The sequence below is a fragment of the Rhinoraja longicauda genome, chromosome 18, assembly GCF_053455715.1.
Source record: "Rhinoraja longicauda isolate Sanriku21f chromosome 18, sRhiLon1.1, whole genome shotgun sequence".
NCBI classification, from domain to species: domain Eukaryota; kingdom Metazoa; phylum Chordata; class Chondrichthyes; order Rajiformes; family Arhynchobatidae; genus Rhinoraja; species Rhinoraja longicauda.
The window spans coordinates 33,159,922-33,179,744 of record NC_135970.1 but is presented as its reverse complement, the minus strand read 5'-3'; the positions used below and the strand labels follow the sequence as shown (position 1 = coordinate 33,179,744).

General features: G+C 39.0%; 1 protein-coding gene across 1 annotated transcript in view; it reads left to right on the top strand.

Annotated features, from left to right (window-relative positions):
- The window catches only part of kif18a (kinesin family member 18A), a 70,436-nt gene that overhangs the window by 13,485 nt on the left and 37,128 nt on the right, over positions 1 to 19,823 (top strand). Inside the window, exons 6-7 of the mRNA XM_078414857.1 lie at positions 14,989 to 15,165; positions 17,765 to 17,839. Of these exons, the coding sequence (XP_078270983.1) occupies positions 14,989 to 15,165; positions 17,765 to 17,839 (252 nt within the window). The remainder of the gene's footprint in view (positions 1 to 14,988; positions 15,166 to 17,764; positions 17,840 to 19,823) is intronic.

Below are 19,823 nucleotides of genomic sequence, written 5' to 3'. Positions count from 1 at the left end.
ATTGGCCTTTTTAACATTCAACATCATCGTGTTTGCTTTGTGCCAAGTATGCCTAGTGACAAAATCTCCATCTCAGTTGGGTTCGCAGTATGTAGTTTCAGATGTAGAAACAAATATTATTTATGTAGTGGTAGTTTCAGGTGTTCTTGCTGCAAGATTATCATTCCCTTGGTCTGAAAATTTACATTGCCTGGTCTCTTTGGGAGGGTTCTGCCTGTATCCCAGAGATATGATCATACTTTCTGAAAACTGTATAATCTTGTTTTAAAGAAATCCGTACGGCTAGATTGCTTTTATTCTTATTCATGAGAACTCCTACCTTGCAGTCATATTCCACTAGGGTGTCAATAAAGAAAAGCTGAATTTGAGCATCGAGCAGGAGTTAAATGGAGCTCTAGGAGCTAGTGGAATCAAGAGAAATGGGGAGAAGGCAGGCACGAGTTACTGATTGTGGATGATCAGCCATGATCAGTAAATGGCGGTGCTGGCTCAAAGGGCCAAATGGCCGCCTCCTGCTATTTCTATGAATTGTGTAGTAATAAATTAGGTTATTTTGTGGATATTCATTGATTTTGGTCTTTTATAAAAATAAACAAACTTGATGTTGAATATGTTTTGTATGTATTGTACTCTGCATCTGTTCAGTTTTTGCAGCACATTTCAATATTGATCCACACTTGACAATCTATCAAGTTCTCGGGTAATTCCGATACTATTGTGCTCTTTTACCCGACTATGAATATTAATTGAAAACTAAATACAAGAGGAAAAAGGGGACTTTTTACCATTTGCAGAAATTTCCAAAAATTTTTTAAACCAGGCAAACTTTCCGTTTTTGCTTTGAAAATTTTGACTGCCATTTGGTTTTAGTACTTGGACAGTTCCTCCCCCCTTACCCAATTGTCCTTGGCAACAACAAACACAGCATTTAAAAGCCTTGTCATAAGAAACCAGGCTATTCATAGATTGTAGGTGGCAAAATCCTGTAGAGTTTACAAATTTTATTAATTCTGAAGATTTTTCCTTATTTTTGTTGGATTATGAATATGAAAAGATTAGTCAGCTATCCGAAATCTTAAGGCCTTGAATGAATTTTAATGGTTTCAAATAAAAAATCTTGTGTACAATATTCGATTTGAACTCTTCTGGTTATTTTTCTTTAAACTTTGGAAACAAGGAACTGCAGATGCTGGTAGCAAAAATAGACAAAGTGGTTAGCGGGCATCTTACCTGGAGAACATAGAAACATTAAAAAAATAGATACAGGAGTAGGCCATTCGGCCCTTCGAGCCAACACCGCCATTCATTCAATATGATCATGGCTGTTCATCCACAATCAGTATCCCGATCCTGCTCTCTCCCCATATCCCTTGATTCCGTTAGCCCTAAGAACTATATTTAACTCTCTCGAATACATCCAGTGAATTGGACTCCACTGCCTTCTGTGGCAGAGAATTCATAGATGACATTGTGAGATTGGACCCTTCTTCAGCCTGATTGTAAGGGGCAGGGGAAAGAAAGCTGGAAGAGAGGAGAGGCATTTCAAACCCTGGCAGATAATGGGTGAACAGGCGAGGGAGATTTTTGATGGGCAGAACTAAAACATCTGTTGTGCTTGAATACAATGAACATGGCTGTTCCTCATAATTCAAACCAAAGTGCCCAGAACCTCTTGCTTGTGCTGAGCTACTTGCTTTGCTTTTAATTGACCATTAAAATTAGTACTGTTGGCCACTGAGATAGACTGTTCCAAATATTTATGGTTTTCTGAGGGAAACTCCTTCCTTGACATCTCATTCTGAAACTATGCCCTAGAATGGTACACTTTCCCACAAAGTGAATTGCACTCTCAGCATTTATCTTGATGAATGTCAGTCTTTTTGTAAGTTTTTTAATTCCACTTTTCCTGACTGCAACCTCCACCTGTTTAAACTCTCATCATTGAACCAGCCAGTGAACTTTCTCTGAACTCCCTTCATTACAAGTTTATTCATCCTTCAGTAACATCTGGATTACTTTATAGTTTTGATCTTAATTTGCCAATATCCTGCACAGTTGCAGCACGATTTTTCTTCAGGAGAAGGAATAGGTCACTTGTGCCTGCTCTACCATTCACTGTAGCGATGGGAGATTATTAGCTTAAATACTCTACTTGCTTTCTTACTACATGTCTTGATCCCTTTGGCATTAAACAATGTATCCAAGTGTTTCTTGAATACATTCAATGATTTGGTCTCCAGTGCCTTCTTTCATAGAAAATTCTACAAGTTCACCCCCCTCAGGATGAAGATATTTCTCTTCTGCTCTGAATCGTATATTTTCCCCTATCCCGAAGATGTGGATTAATAAATGGCTGAAGCCCAAGTACTGATTTTTTGCTCCCTCATTGGTTGTAACTTGCCAACTTGTGATCCATTTTTGATCCACTTATCCTGTTTTTTAATATTTTGTGTTGGTTGGCAAAGTATCTCTCAGTGCTGACAACGTCAAGAACTGAACTAAACTGCCCTGTGCACTAGGCTTTTTAGGCCATCTTTTTGCACATGGTCAGGTAATCAAAGTGATCTGCGTCTGCTAGTTTGCTTTAGGCCACTCTTACTCATTGCATCCTCAGAACTTTAAATTTATCACCACTTTCACTCACTATTTTACAAGCATGGCCTACGTGCTGTTATGATATATGACATGTCCTGCTCCTTTAGTAATGGATTCCAACATCTTTTCAATGACCAATAATTGGCCTGTAGTTTTCCTCTTCGCTCCTTTCTTGAATGGGAGCATTATATTTACAATTTAACAATCCATTCCAGAATCCAGTGAAATTTGCAAAATCAATTCCAACAAATCATTACATTTGGGAACAAGGCAGTAGTTTGGTCTTGATGTTGTCAGCACTGAGAGATACTTTGCCAACTAACACAAAATGAAAAAAAAACCCAGGATAAGTGGATCAAAAATAGATCACAAGTTGGCAAGTTACAACCAACGAGGGAGCAAAAAATCAGTACTTGGGCTTCAGCCATTTATTAATCCACATCTTCTGGATAGGGGAAAATATACAATTCAGAATAGAAGAGAAATATCTTCATCCCAAGGGTGGTGAACTTGTAGAATTTTCTATCAAAGAAGGCACTGGAGACCAAATCATTGAAAGTATTCAAGAAACACGTGGATACATTGTTTAATGCCAAAGGGATCAAGACATGTAGGAAGAAAGGTTTGGGAATTATCAGCCTTTAATTGCCTGTAAACCTTTTGCCTGGTGATTTTTGATTAAAATTGTTTCTCCTTTCCCCCCCCCCCCCCCCCCCTGGATTCACTATTATAAGTATATTTTAGTGTCTTTGACAAAAGGAAATGACTAAACAATTTTATTTCCAATTATTAAAACCCAATCTTGTCCTCTAAGGAGCCAACATTTACCAGTCCTACCAGCTTCCCTCTCTGTAAACTTGTGATAAGAAGATTATGGAAGTAATCTTTCCATAGATTGGGGACGTTGATGCTGACGCTGGGGAGGAAACCTGGCTCCTAATTCTCTTTATCCCTTTATAGAATTCCTAACAATTGAACAGAAAGAAATCTTTGAGTCTCTAAGCTGTAGGTGCCCACAATATATAATAAAATTATGGGGCATTTGTAAAGGTTTTAATGCAAGAAAGAAAACTTTTGTAAAAACAAGTTATTGACAATATAAATGTTGTCAATTTTGTTTTGTCAATTGTGATTTGTTTGTAAGTTTGAATTGTATCTTCTCTCCCCTGTGTACCTGAAAATAGCTTGATGGTTGTTCCTATACAACACTAAATGAACAGTGCTTATTTCATTAAATTGAAGTAACGGTTGTTACTATATTTCTAATTCTCTTTGGGTGATAGGAACTAAATCTGTTTTCACCAAAATAGATTATTAATGAAATGGGCAATCTTGTTAAGTGCAATAGGGAACTTGTTTTGAGCATCATGTTGTTTGACCTTGTGTAATCATGAGTCTCTTGAGACTATTGATTTTTGTCTTGTTACCATGTGGACATAATTCCACAGGTGCCCACTTAAAGTTATTTCGATCAACATGTAAACCAGAATGCAATTTTGAAATTAAAATTACAGACGATAATTAACGTTTATTTTCTATGTGGTGTAAATTGAAAATCGCTTGCACAGTTTACTGATAGTACCTTAATTGAAAATCTGTGTAGGATTGAATTTGTAAACCAAACTGTAGAGTAGTCGCACGATAATTGATACTGGGTTAATGGTGTCACGTATTCCAAGCTACGTGAAAAAATTTGCTTGCTGTCCAGTCAAATCACATTGTCAGGCATGTGAAGTTACCGCGGATTTCCGCGTTTTTAAAATCCATTTTCCGTGCTTTTTGCATGATTTCCGCGTTTTTCACTTTGCCAGTAAACGGAGAAATCGGATCGAAAAAAGAAAGAAAAAATATATACGTTGTATAGACTTGTAATGAACACTAGGGTTCTGCTAGAGGTCGCTAGGGGTTCCGCGAGAAATGTGGCACCTAGGCTGGGCAAGGCAGCCAATCTCGACCTCATTGGGACTTCCACAGCCGATCAGAGGGTTGAATTTGCAACCTGCAGTCGGGGCTCTGGAACTCCAGCTGAGCCAGAGCCAGCGACTTCCTTGGCCGGCTCGATAAACCAGCAAAGCTCTGGAACCAAGAGTGCCAGAAAATCAGTGGTGGAACTATAATGAGTAAATATTAAATTTAAGTGCAAGATTATATAACTAAATTAATTAAGACAGGGTTAGAATATGAAACACAGCCAAAAAGCCAATTACCACCTTTTTGGGCTGATTATCAATTAATGTGCGAATTTACTTCAAAATGTTATTAGTATACAGTGACATATTCACATTATTTTGTAATGTCTGTTTTTACTTTGAAATGCACTAAAAGAGGCTTGAAACTGGGAATTGTGTAAATTGTGAATTTACAAAAAAAAATTGTAAATTTACAAAAAGAAACCGATTTTTTTTTACCTCACTCACATGCCTGCATTGTACACATGCAGACTGTCTGAAGAAAGGTTTCGACCCGAAATGGCACCTGTTCCTTCTCTCCAGAGATGCTGCCTGTCCCGCTGAGTTACTCCAGCTTTTTGTGTCTATCTTCGGCTTAAACCAGCATCTGCAGTTCCTTCCTACACATGTTGGTAATATTTACACCTGCGAACTCGAAGCACTCAACCATCTCTATTTCAGCACCATTGATGCTGTTCAACAGCCCGTTTCGTGGAATCAATAACTAGCTCTTCCGTTTCGACATTTTTGGGAGAGATTGTTATCTTGGCGACATGTTACTAAGTTCTCTACAATGCTTACTCTATCGTACTGCACGTCTCAATGTTAATTGACAAGAAGTTTACTTTTCATTTATTTAATTTTGTTGAATCTAGGATCCAAATTCAATTCAAGATTAGACTTTTGAGTAATTTGAACATTTTGGAAAACATAACTGCTATCCAAAAAACCATAACTTCACATTTAGCATTCTTACCATCCAATAATCACCTGAATGATTACTGAACCATTTCCTGTAGTTCACATGGTTCTTTAGTGAAAAATGGGTAAAATACTTAATTGGAAAATACACACATCTTAACGGTTAGGTACTGCACATTAATATTTTGTATAGTTGAGATCATTACAATATTCACAAGCCAATGTCTGATCCAGCAATATCCAGTATTTTCTCGTTTTATTTTTCAAACAAATCACTGTGGAAACTGAGGTATATGCTTTGCATCTAGCTGTTGCAGCAAGTTGATATGTTACATTCTTGTCCTCATTTGTACATTACTCCATGCAATATTTTTGGCAGGTTCAATTACATTTAGTATATAGTTACGTTGAATTACTGGAGGAAGGCAGTTAGCATAATGACCCAGAAAATGTAGAGCTACTTAAACATCTCTTGCTTCCATTGCTCAATTTCCAGAAATGAATGATGTGACAATGATTCATTGTTAGCTTGTTTCAGCATGATAATAATAATAATAATAATAATGCATTACATTTATATAGCGCTTTTCAAACACTCAAAGACGCTTTACAGGGATAGTAACTTAATTTAGCTACAATACATAGAGGGTATAGTTTTTTGCACTATAGTTATCTGTTTTTTGCCCTCTGAACTCCTAGTGTGAGTATGTCTAGGATAGAGAGTCTAAACAAGTACATAATTGAAAACACAAATATTCTGGTGTAACTCAGCAAGTCAGGCAGCATTTCTGAAGGGCATGATGGGTGATGTTTTGGGTCTGGATCTTTCAGACTAAAACATTTGCATTCTTTTTGCCTCCCCACACATAATCAAGTCCTCTGTAATTGCAGTAGGATATTTTCACTACAAAATATAGTGCTGGAGTAAATCAGACAGTCAAGCAGAATCTCTGGAGAACACATGTCGATGACGTTTCAGTCGGGTCCTGCCCCTAAAAGTCATTTACTCCTGTTCAACAGAGACGTTGCCTGACCCACTGAGTTACTCCATCACTTTGTCTTTTTTTGTAAACCAGCATCTGCAGTTCCTTGTACCCCAGGATATTTTCACTCTTGTCCTCGCATCATTTTGCAATTAAGGCAAACGTGCAGCTTCTCTTGCTAGTGGCTTGCTGGACCAGCACTCCAAGTGATTTAGAGAGCAGGTACTATGATATCAATGCTGAGTCCTGGTGAGTGAAGCAGTAGTGCACCTGATACAGGAACAAGGTATCTCTGCAACTCTTGGATTTCTGTGTTCAACTTCAGTGCAGCCTTATTTATCTTTTTTTATTAAAATGACGGCGGCTTGTATGGTTTTGTTACCGAAGAATCTGGACTTTTTTTATTGGTGCAGGTTTCTATAAATGGCATTTGCACGTAATGTTCAATGACGGAATTGAATATCTGAATTTGGGAAAGTGTGGGCAGCCGGGATCAAGTGTATCCATGGAGGGGTTTCAGGAACTAAGGAGCAAAGTAAGAAAGGAAATCAGAAGGGCAAAAAGGGGCCAAGAGATAGCTTTGGCAGATAGCATTAAGGACAACCCCAAGAGATTTTATAAATTCCCGTTTTGCGTTTGAAGTTTAATACAACTCTTTAAAATCATTGCTCTTGTGTTGAGGTGATCATTAATCATTCACACGATGGTTTAACCTTATTTTAATATGCACATCTATATTTGAAAAAACTCCAGAACAATCTGTGAAACTTTATGTAGGCTGGAGGATTCATCCTATTAAAATGACCCCAATCTGCATGTTGACTTGATCATTGTGGTATATATAGTGTATTTGCACAGTGGAAATGTTGATCAATGAATTTTGTAAAATAGGGCTGGATCCTTTTACCCTTGTACAGTTTCTCCTTTGACGATTGCAAGAATAATTTTATTCTGTAGTACAGCTAGTTTCCCAAATAAACACCTTTCTTCACTTTGAAACTATTCAAATCAAATCAAATCAAATCAATACTTTATTACAGACTCGGAGTCCAGATAAAAGACAAGACATTACATAGAATGAATTACATACAAAAAAGCACAATAAATTACATACAAAAGCACAATAAATTACATACAAAAGCACAATAAATTACATACAAAAGCACAATAAATTACATACAAAAGCACAATAAATTACATACAAAAGCACAATAAATCACTCACAAAACCACAATAAATTACTTACAAAAGCACAATACATGGTATAAAACCGAATTAAAAAATGACATATCAAAGTTTCAAAGCCTAAAATGTACAGAAATAGAGTGCTTTTGATCTTTATCTATTTGTAGTTCAACAAAGACCTTTTTAAAGCAGATGGGGAAAAGGACAAAAATACAAAGATCATACTATTCAAATAAGTTGCTTTTGAGTCCATACGTTGTATGAAATCGTGAGTAATTAGATTTTGTAATGGTGTGTGGCTTAGTTTGTGTGTGCATGTTATTTCCCTGAGCTATCATTGAGCCAAAATAATGGGCAATGGAATCAGGATGATAGTCTTTTGTATTCGCCTTGCCTACTTCCCCACCTCCCCTCCGCCCATCGCCAAATGTTATCCTGAAGGGTGAAAATCAAAGTACTGTGGATGCACATTTGCCTTTACTGCATGGGAATAAGCACTGTTACAATAGTTTAGTTTATTATTGTCACGTGTACCAAGGTACAGTGAAAAGATTTTGGTTGTGTGCTATCCAGTCAACAAAAAGACTATCCATGAGAACAATCAAGCCATCCACAGTGTACAAATACAAGACAACGGGTATAATGGGTCAGGCAGCATCTCTGGAGCGAAGGAATGGGTGACATTTTGGGTCGAGACCCTTCTTCAGACTGATGTCGGGGGAGGGTGCGGGACAAAGATAGAATGTAGTCAGAGACAGTAAGACTAGTGGGAGAACTGGGAAGGGGGAGGGGATGGAGAGAGAAAACAAGGGCTATCTGAAGTTAGAGAAGTCAATGTTCATATCACTGGGGTGTAAACTACCCGTGAAATATGAGGTGCTGTTCCTCCAATTTGTGCTGGGCCTCGCTCTGACAATGGAGGAGGCCCAGGAGAGAAAGGTCAGATTGGGAATGTGGGGGGGTTGAAGTGTTGAGCCACGGGGAGATCAGGTAGGTTAAGACAGACTGATCTACCTGATCTCCCAGTGGCTCAGCACTTCAACTCTTCCCACCCAACCCTGACATCAGTCTGAAGAAGGGTCTCAACTCGAAACGCCGCCCATTATGCTGCCTGACCCGCTGAGTTACTCCAGCATTTTGTGTCTACCTTCGATGTAAACCAGCATCTGCAGGTCTTTCCTATACATCAAGGGTATAATGTTTAGTGCAAGATAAAGTCAGATTTAAAGATAGTTCGAAGGGCTCCAATGAGGTAGATGGGAGAGCAGGACTGCTCTCTAGTTGGTTTATAGGACGGTTCAGTTGCCTGATAACGGCTGAGATGAAACTGTCCCTTAATCTGGACCCTTGTATACACTTGAATTTAGAAGGATGAGAGGGGATCTTATCGAAACATATAAGATTATTAAGGGGTTGGACACGTTAGAGGCTGGAAACATGTTCCCAATGTTGGGGGAAGTCCAGAACCAGTTGCCACAGTATAAGAATAAGGGGTAGGCCATTTAGAACGGAGATGAGGAAAAACTTTTTCAGTCATTGAGTTGTAAATCTGTGGAATTCTCTGCCTCAGAAGGCAGTGGAGGCCAATTCTCTGAATGCATTCAACAGAGAGCTAGATAGAGCTTGAAGGTATTTATTCACAAAATGCTGGAGTAACTCAGCAGGTCAGGCAGCATCTCGGGAGAGAAGGAATTGGTGACGGATAGAGCTCTTAAGGATAGCGGAGTCAGGGGGTATGGGGAGAAGACGGGAACGGGGTACTGATTGAGAATGATCAGCCATGATCACATTGAATGGTGGTGCTGGCTCGAAGGGCCGAATGGCCTACTCCTGCACCTATTGTCTATTGTGTCCATTCTCAAACTTCCCATGCCTAATCGGAGAAGGGGGAGTGAGACTGGACCTTGATAATACTGGCGGCCTTACCGGCGTATCAGCATCTGATGTATTATGGTTCTCTTATTCGAGAAAAGATATAGTAGATAGACACAAAAACTGGAGTAACAGCGCGACGGGCTGCATCTCTGGAGAGAAGGAATGGGTGACGTTTCGAGTCGAGACCCTTCTTCAGACAGGTTCAGGATAAGGGAAACGAGAGATATAGGCAATGATGTAGAGAGATAAAGAACAATGAATGACAGGTATGCAAAAAAGTAACGACGATAAAGGAAACAGGCCATTGTTAGCTGTTTAATAGGTGAAAACAAGAAGCTAGTGCGACTTGGGTGGGGGAGGGATAAAGAGAGAGAGGGAGAATGCTGGGGCTACCTGAAGTTAGAGAAATCAATGTTCATACCACTGGGCTGTAAGCTGCCCAAGCGAAATATTAGATGCTGTTCCTCCAATTTGCGTTTAGCCTCACTCTGACAATGGAGGAGACCTAGGGAATGGGAAGGAGAATTAAAGTGTGTTTGGCAACCGGGAGATCAGGTAGGTTGGTAGTAGTTAGTAGGATAAAGTAGTATTTGACGCAATCCAAAAGAGATCTACCACACTAATTCCTGGGATGAGAGGGTTGTTCTGAAGTATGCCTACTTTCAAGTTTTCCACTGTTCCAGCACTTCGGGTGTCCTAAAGAAGTTGAATCTGGATTTTTTGAAGTTTAGAAGTTTGCAGGGTGATCTTATTGAAACACAAAATCCTAAGGGGACATGAAAGAGTAGATGTTGAGATGTTTCTATTCATGGTGGCACAAGAATACGGTCATTTAATCATTATTAACGATGATTTAAAGCTGAAATACAAGGGAATGTCTTCCTGTGGAGGATAGTGACTGGAATTTTCCGCCCTAGGGGGCTGTGGGGGTGTGTAAATAGGAAGTAGACTTTGGATAAATTTGGGAACCGAGGACTATGGGGAAACTGGTACAGAAGAGAACTTGGCGACAGGTGACTTTATTTGTATTGTAATTGAAATTCCTGCATGCCTTTGGCATCACACAATTCACATTGTCACTTATACAATTTAATGCATCAAAATTATTAATCAAGTGTAATACAAAAAAACAATTAGTTCACATCTCCAGTCTCTCTCCACTCTGTGCCAGATATGATTTTTCGGTTTTTGGAGCACTTCCAGTTAATAGTAAAATTGATTCCCTCGTATATGTTCTCTTGGTCTTTCAGTCCTGAGTGAACAACATTACTGTGGTGTAGTCCAGGAAGTGTTATATGTTGCATGGCCTTTGGTGACAAAAACCCTTGGCTCTTCAGTCGTTCAGCCTACTTGTAGAATCAATTTTATTTCCCAGTATATTTTGATAATTGGAAGAATGTGATATTGTATAAGGAAAATTTGTCAAAGTGCAAACTGCAAACTACATTTTACACAGATTAATTATGGTGAAAGAAGCAACATGTTAACATTCTATATGAGCTATTGGCTTTCTACGATTTTTATGTATTTGCATTTGAAAGGGTATCAGTTGTATAAACAAGATAAAATTGAATTGTATGATGCATAACCAGGAGGAAAGTTGAATTAAACTATGAAATGTGTCCATGACATTTTATTGAAATGGGCTGAATTGGAGTTTGTGCAGGGTTAGGATTTGCTGTTATTGGTTTTCTCAAAGTATTGAAAATAGTTGCATGGTTATGAAAACCATTACAAGTATGACTATATGTGCTCTGAATTGGTAAGATGTTCACGGAATGGGTAATCGGTGTAGAATGAGCTGTTCCAGCAAATCCATTGAGGCTGCAACAGAACCCAGTTACATCATGCCCTCCAGTACTTGCAATATGAACTTGGCAAGTTCTCTGTTATTGTGAGCCCTGCTCTAATTTTGTCCCACTTCCCAAAGATGTATGTTAGCAGGTTAATTAGCTCATGTAACATACCCCTGGTGTAGGTGGATGAGAGGTGGATAAGGATGGTGCTGGTGGGCATGTACGAAAAAATAGGTTACAAGGAAATAAGCTGGGGAATGAGGCTGACAGGATGACTGAGTGCTAGCAATGACTTTGGCCAAACAGCAGCCTCCTATCAAGAAATTATGCTTCAAGGATGCCTCAATAGTTGGATATTAAAACTATAAAATTATAGCATTATTTTTACTCTCACCTGCCTAATTTGTATTAGAAGCACAAACTCCCTCCGCTCCATACTTGAAAAATAATTTAAAATTGTTCGAGAGTTTGCATAGAAGTTTTAATGAAATCATATTACGGGTTACTTGCAACAGAATTGATAATCTTCAATTTATTATCAAATTTAATGAACCAAAATACAGCAATTCCACACCATTCAGTATGTTTACTCTGTATGAAGTGATAATCTGCTGTAATTTGTGGTCTTGATATGGCAGTACTACAAGTGCTTGTGAAAATTACTGAGACTGACAGCTATTTCTGATGTCATGCACAATTAAACATGGAAACTCAAGTGCTAGTTCTCTATTATCTGCTCCACTGAATGACCTGTTGCAGTCTGTGCCAAATTAGTCTATGCAGACTCAGTAAAATTAACTATTTTTGTTTTTCTTACGGTTCATTTTGAAATATTTTGCCTAATGGAGTGTAACAGTACTTTTAAGATTAAAGCTGTAATCATTGAACAGACTTTCTGGGCATAAAATATGTTGTCTAATTTTCCGAACACAATTTTTTTTTACATGTCCATAGCAATTGGGATTATTTATATAACAATTTTCCTATCTATAAATGTTAAAATAATAATATAATTAGTCTTTCCGTCTTGGTTCTGCCTGCCAGAATCCATTCATCAGATTTGCTGCTTAACCAGCCAGATGGCATCACTTGCTCCACACCACAAGCCTACATCAAAGACTTCTATAACTGATAAAGTAGAGCTCCATACCGCAGAGCCCTTCAAATCTCTGTAGGAAGTTTCTTTTCCCTCATCAGCAGTAGGAATGTTCCTTCATCCATGATCAAATAATCTAAACTTTATTCACAAAATGCTGGAGTAACTCAGCAGGTCAGGCAGCATCTCATGAGATAAGGAATGGGTGACGTTTCGGGTCGAGACCCTTCTTCAGACTCAGTAACTCCAGCCTGAAGAAGGGTCTCGACCCGAAACGTCACCCATTCCTTCTCTCCTGAGATGCAGCCTGACCTGCTGAGTTACTCCAGCATTTTGCGAATAAATACCTTCGATTTGTACCAGCATCTGCAGTTATTTTCTTACAGTAAATAATCTAAACTGGTCATTTTTCATGTTTCGGATTGTTTTGAGGTTCTATTTATCTTTATATTCTACTAGCCCATGAACATAAAATCGTAACAATTGTTGAGATTATGAGCACTAAAATACATTAATACTTAGTTTGGGGTGATATACTTATTCTACTATTTAATCCGAGGCAATTTGACCTATTCCTCGGCATTGCATGAAAAGTGATGTAAAATGTAACTGAAAAGAAGTGCTTTATGAGCAGTTCATGATTTATGAGCAGTTAATTAAAAGTACCCTAAATTAATCTAAATTCAGTGGAAATCTGGTGTTGGCACAGTTAAAATTAGAAAGTGAAATGAAGGTGCTTGAGACATTCCAATGATTTAAATATTCTGATGTACTAACCAGAATATCTCATGATTCACAAAACTATTTTAATAGAGACCTTATTTTGCAATTCCAGAGCAGGATGGCAAAATTAGGAAGAGAGATTATTTTACAGAAATCAGTTGGGGAAGTATTAATTAAAGTCATCCAGTGGTTGTGAACAATAAGATTCAGACTTGTTTGGAAGATTTAGTGGTATCAAATTAATAAAACATGAAGGATCGAGCATTTGAATCGAGATTTAGTGACGGATATGATGAGATTAAGCACAATAATAATAGTGTTCCTCAGGCAGCAACGCTTAGTTTGAGTGAGTGAATTGTTTAATGGAGAAATTAGGAAGTTGCTGATCAAATTAACTGATTTGTTCAGAGGAAATGTTAAAATGGTATTTTGTACAAATACTCAACCATGTAACATACTGAATGGAGTGAAATTGGTGTACCTTGACTCGCTAAGTTTGACAACAAATTCAAGATGAATTCTGTTGCAAATAACCTGTGATGGCATGATGTCATGAATACTGCTTTGCAAACTCTTTAACAATGAAAATTTGCTTTTCAAATATGGAGTCTTGTATTTAAAATTTATAAGGCACTTTTTGAGAATGTTGCTTTCAGTACAGTACTTGATTTGACATTGAATTTTACAGCTTGCATTTTCTGTCGTGTATTCTGTGTGTGTTAGCTGCTCTTCAGTTTGATTAGTTTGGGGAAATAATGGCGAGCATGTGGGCACATGCCCTTTGCACTGAGGTCCTAGATTTGTAGAACATTGTAGGGAAATTACTTTCTAAATACAGATGTTTTGAAGTTAAATCATTGAATTCTGTTCTTTCTACGTCAGTCAAACACGGGTCAACAATGTTTCCTGTGCAATGCTTGTTGATGGGGTTCAAGCTGACTCTGAGCAAGGTATCTGTATGATTCTCTTCCGTTTGCCCATCCCCTCTCAAGTTCCCTTACTCTGACTGGACTCATTGAAAACTGTTTCTGTCTTTTACACCATCTTGCTCCCCTTCCTACCCCACCAACCGACCAAACACAATTAGTCAATGGTGCTGCATCAGTGTCACCTCTGAGTGATCGGCACACGAGTAGGTATTATTATGGCACCCTTGATCTAAGAACCCCAGAATATATGCAAGCTAGTGGCAGAAGAAAACAAGGTGATATTTATACAAGGGTCATTTTTTGACGTTAACCCATTTACTTTTTGAATATTTCTATTAAAAAAATCTGGTTATTTGTTTTGGGACAAGACCGTCATTTACTTTATAATGAGTGTACGACATTTGCTTTGGATATAGCAACAGGTGATTGAGGAAATCACAGTGGTAAAACCACAGAAAATAACAATTAAGCTGCTTGAGCTATTCAGGGAGGTTCACGGTGAGCCATCTCGAGGAACCTCTGCTAGGCTACATTTATCATTATTGTACATCGCAGGTTTAAAGAGCAGACAAGGCCAACTGCAGTAGCATTGCCCATTGAAAGAGTAGTTTGTCTTGAGATGTGCAAGGAGTGAAGGATGATTATATATTGAAAGTGGTCACCAAATTTGATTTGGTTGGGGAGTTGGCTATCGGTTGCCTTGCACTACATAGAAAATTGATGAGAAAGGGCAGAGTGCCCAATGACTGTCTGCCTCTTGATCTATTGCATCTATTTTGCTTCCAAATGTTAATTTCGAAGGGAACTGTGAAGTTCACGAAATGTCAGGTGACAGTTTCAAAACAGCAATACTTTAGCATTAAATTTGATATTTTCCTCAATGGGCTCCACTTAGTATTACAACGTGCCTTCACATTGTCCCTTTTATTTCTGCAGAGAAAGATTCAGCATATTCCCTACAGGAACAGCAAACTAACCAGACTTTTGAAGGATTCGCTGGGAGGAAATTGTCAAACAATAATGATAGCAGCCATCAGCCCATCTTCTGTATCATTTGAAGATACTTATAACACACTAAAATATGCTAATCGAGCTAAAGATATCAAATCTTCGGTAAGTTTTGTGTGTGTGTGTATTTATTAAATGATCTCCCTTTTTCAGTGCAGTTTGAAATCAAGTTTAGAATTGAAAACACTCAGCATGTCAGGCAGCATCTGGGGTAGTACGAGAAACAGAGTTAATAGGTCAAAGACCATCAGAAATGGTAAAGTAAGAAATGTTAGTACTAACTTGCATAGACAGTGAAGGAGGATAAATAGGAGAAAGGGATAGGTAAGATACGGGTTACCAGATGCGTACAGAACCATGTGTAAGAAGGAACTGCGAATGCTGGTTTAAACTAAAGACAGACACAAAAAGCTGGAGTAACTCAGGACAGGCAGCATCTCTGGAGAGAAGGAATGGGTGACATTTCGGGTCAAGACCCTTCTTCAGACTGAAGAAGGATCTCGACCCGAAACGTCACCCATTCCTTCTCTCCAGAGATGCTGCCTGGCCCACTGAGTTACTCCAGCTTTTTATGTACAGAACCATGTTGCTAATAGATTAATCAGGGCAGTTAGAGGGAGGCAGAAAGCGAAGGTGGACTGGTAAATGGGTGAATCCTGAAAAGAAAAGGAGAATGCAAGAACTGCCCAGCAAATCAAGCAGTGAGTGTGGAAAGAGAAAAACAGTTAATATTGCAGATGGATCAGAAGTGACCGATTCTGATACAAACAGAAAAGGATAAGTTGCCTGAAGTTGCTGGATTTGATAAGAGCCCCTCAGTCATACAAAGTGTGGATATGAAATGAGGAGCTTTTCCATAGCTTACACTGGATCTCCTTGGGACATCCTCGGTTTCTTTTGTCACAAATGCTACTTGAGAGGCTGAGAGTTTGCAGCACTTTCTATTTTTGTCTTGGACGTTCGGCATGTGCTCTCAGCATGTGATTGAAGATTTCCAACTATATGGGTTAGAGTGTACGAGAAGACACTAAATGCTGGAGTAACTCAGGGGGTCAGGCAACATCCCTGAAGAACATGGATAGATGACGTTTTGGGTCAGGACCCTTCTTCAGACTGATTGCAGCAGTCTGGAGACAGGTCCTGACCCGAAATGTCACTTATCCATGTTCTCCTGGGATGCTTACCGAATAGTGAAAGGCCTGGATAGAATGGATGTGGAGAGGATGTTTCCACTAGTCTCGGACCAGAAGTCATAGCTTCAGAATTAAAGGACGTTCTTTTAGGAAGATGAGGAGGAATTTCTTCAGTCAGAAGGAGGTGAATCTGTCAAATTCATTGCCACAGAAGGCTGTGGAGGCCACATCAATGGATATTTTTAAGGCAGATACAGGTTCTTGATTAGTATGGGTGTCAGGGGTTATGGGGAAAAGGCAGGAGAATGGGGTTAGGAGGGGGAGATACATCAACCATGGTTGAATGGCAGAGTAGACGATGGACCGAATGACTTAATTCTGCTCCTATCACTTATGAACTTATGAATGCTACCTAACGCACTGAATTACTCCAGTATTTTATCTTCCCTTGGTAAACCAGCATCCTTATTGCTCGGGTGTGTGAAATACTAGAATCAATGCACAGAAATTACTAGGATCTATTTTAACGGTGGATGTTCTTTCTTTTTTATTTAAATTCAATACTTTTTGATTTTGTGAGAATAAAATAAAACGGGAAAACACTTTAAAACATTTTGAGCAGACAATGCTCTGGGGCAGCATGGTGGCACAGCGGTAGAGTTGTTGCCTTACAGCGCCATAGACCCAGGTTTGATCCTGGCTACAAATGCTGTCTGTACAGAGTTTGTACCTTCTCTCCATGACACGTAGGTTTTCTCCGAGAACCGGTTTCCTCCCACACTCCAAAGACGGGGTTTGCTGGTTAATTGAGTTGGTATAAATGTAAATATTGTCCCAAGTGTAGGATAGTGTCAATGTGTAGGGATCGCTGGTCCGTGTGGACTCAGTGGGCCGAAGGGCCTGTTTCCGAGCTGTATCTCTTAACTAAGCAACTAATTGTACAGGTTGGGGAGCAAGGAAATATTAAATGAAGCTGCTGCCATGGCACCACTGGCAGGTGGCTTGAATGATGATGTGAAAAGTTTACAGTGACACTTTGCATTATAAATGTGGATCAGGAATTTATTACAGAGTAAAAAATTAACCATGAAGCGTGACGAAACCATGACAATAAGGTTTTCTGCTTAGACGGTGTTTGCAGCAATTAGATTTTCAACATACAATAAACAGTATCAGCTATTTTGAATTGAATTTTATTATAACACAGACGTTTTAGTGTATCTGACTGTTTAAATTGGGTCTTTATGCATTGTTTTGTTCTATCAGTGTTTGATACAAATTAAAGGCAATCTCATTAAATTTAATGCATCACAGACTTTGAAGTGATTTAGTTGGTGCCATTAGAAACAGTGCTTTACTTTGAACGTTGCTGTAAATCTGTTCCAAACAACCCAGACAATTAAAGATATGAACTTACTTCAACGTACAGACTAGCCACATTTCAATGTGCAGAATGTTGTCAGATTATAGAGCTCTCGGCAGACAAATGCATTTAATGAAATATTAACTTGATGTCATTTATTGAGGTAGATGTTTGTTCTAATTTATACTTCTTTGCCTATTTTTAATAGATAAAGAGCAATGTTTTGAATTTGAATTACCATGTGGGTAAATATGCACAGATTTGTGAAGAGCAAAGGCAAGAGGTAAGTTAGTTCTGACCTAACACACAGGTCGTTTCTCCATTGTCAACATAAAAGAAAACTGCCAAAAATAGCAAATATATTACATTTTATCTAAATAATCCTCTCAATTTATCTTTTTGACCCGACTTTCAGTCATCTGTTAACCGTCTGATCGTTTTCTCTTTTATGTGAGGTCCCAAGTGCATTTAAAAAAAACCATTTATAAGAGAGGTAAAAGCTTTTGAAAAGCGTACTCAAAAATATTGTTCAGTCTGTAAAGATATAAAGATGGGGAACAAAAGAAAGATTTAGCAACGGTAGAATAGAGATTTAACTAGGAGAGAACTATGAAGAATAAAAGTAATTCCATTGGTCGATAAAGAAATGGGAGGGAAATTTTTAATGTCAATATGGGTCTTGCAGTGATAGAGAAATAAACATAAAATAATGTGGAACTAGGTGTGGGCAGTTGGAGTTTGTACAGGTTGGAGTCCAGAAAAACAGCCTTCCAAGAAGTCTGCCCAGACATTCAGTCAGATAACCTAAGCCCGTTGAAATATCCCACATGGTCATCTCTGGAAGGTTATGGAATCCAGGTTCAAAATTAGCTTGGGGTAAGGAGTGGGGGAAATGGTTTTGGCGTGTTGTTATTCAGATTGGAGACCTGTGCCACACGGGTCAGTGCTAGGTCCATTGGTGTTTGTTATCCACAATAACTATTTGGATAACAATGTAATTGACATTGTCAGCAGGTTGGCAACATTGACGTAGTTTTTCAATTGTACTAAATATTTGGATGGCAGAGTTAACGTGGTTTGAGATTGAGGATGACACCAAAATGGGAGGTGTGGTGGACAGTGAAGAGGCTTATCCAAGATTACAACAGGAGCTTGATGAACTGGAGAAGTGGGCCAAACTCAGACAAGTGTTTTGGTGAGTAAAACCAGAGCAGTCCTTGCACAGTAAATGCTAAAGGCTGGAGAAGGTTGTAGAATAGAGAGAACTGGCCGTACAGAGTTCCCTGAGAGTGGCAACAGGGGTGGACATGGTGATGAGGAAGGCATTTGGCATATTTGCCTTCATCAGTCAGGGCATTCGTTGCAGGAGTTGGGATGTCATGTTGCAACTGTGCATGTCATCAGTGGGTCCATGTGTGCACTTCTGGTGGCCCTAACTTTAAGAAGGATGCTATTAAAGTGGAAAGGGTGCAGAAAATAAGGATGTTGCAAGACTGGAGGTCTTGAGATTTAAGGAGAGGCTGAGACTTTTCCCTGGAGCTTAGGAGGTTGAGAGTTGATCTTACACGTATATAAAATGACGGAAGGCAGAGAAATGGGATATGGTTAGTCTCTTTCCCAGGGTATGGGGAATCTAAATAATTCCCATCACGTTAAATCTATGCACTCTAATTTTAAAGGTGATCTTGAGGGGCAACATTTTCACATTGGGTGGTGTGTTTATGGAATCAGCTGGCAGAGGATGATGTGAAGGCAGGCGCGATTACAATGTCTGAAACATGTTTGGACGGGCACATAGTTAGAAAAGATTTGGACCGAACACGAGCATTTGGGACTCGCTCAGATAGACACTTGGTCAATAGACAATAGGTGCAGGAGTAGGCCATTCGGCCCTTCGAGCCAGCACCACCATTCAATGTGATCATGGCTGATCATTCTCAATCAGTACCCCGTTCCTGCCTTCTCCCCATACCCCCTGACTCCGCTATCCTTAAGAGTTCTATCTAGCTCTCTCTTGAATGCATTCAGAGAATTGGCCTCCACTGCCTTCTGAGGCAGAGAATTCCACAGATTCACAACTCTCTGACTGAAAACGTTTTTCCTCATCTCCGTTCTAAATGGCCTTCCCCTTATTCTTAAGCTGTGGCCCCTTGTTCTGGACTCCCCCAACATTGCCTCTAACGTGTTCAACCCCTTAATAATCTTATACGTTTCGATAAGATCCCCTCTCATCCTTCTAAATTCCAGTGTATACAAGTCATGATGGA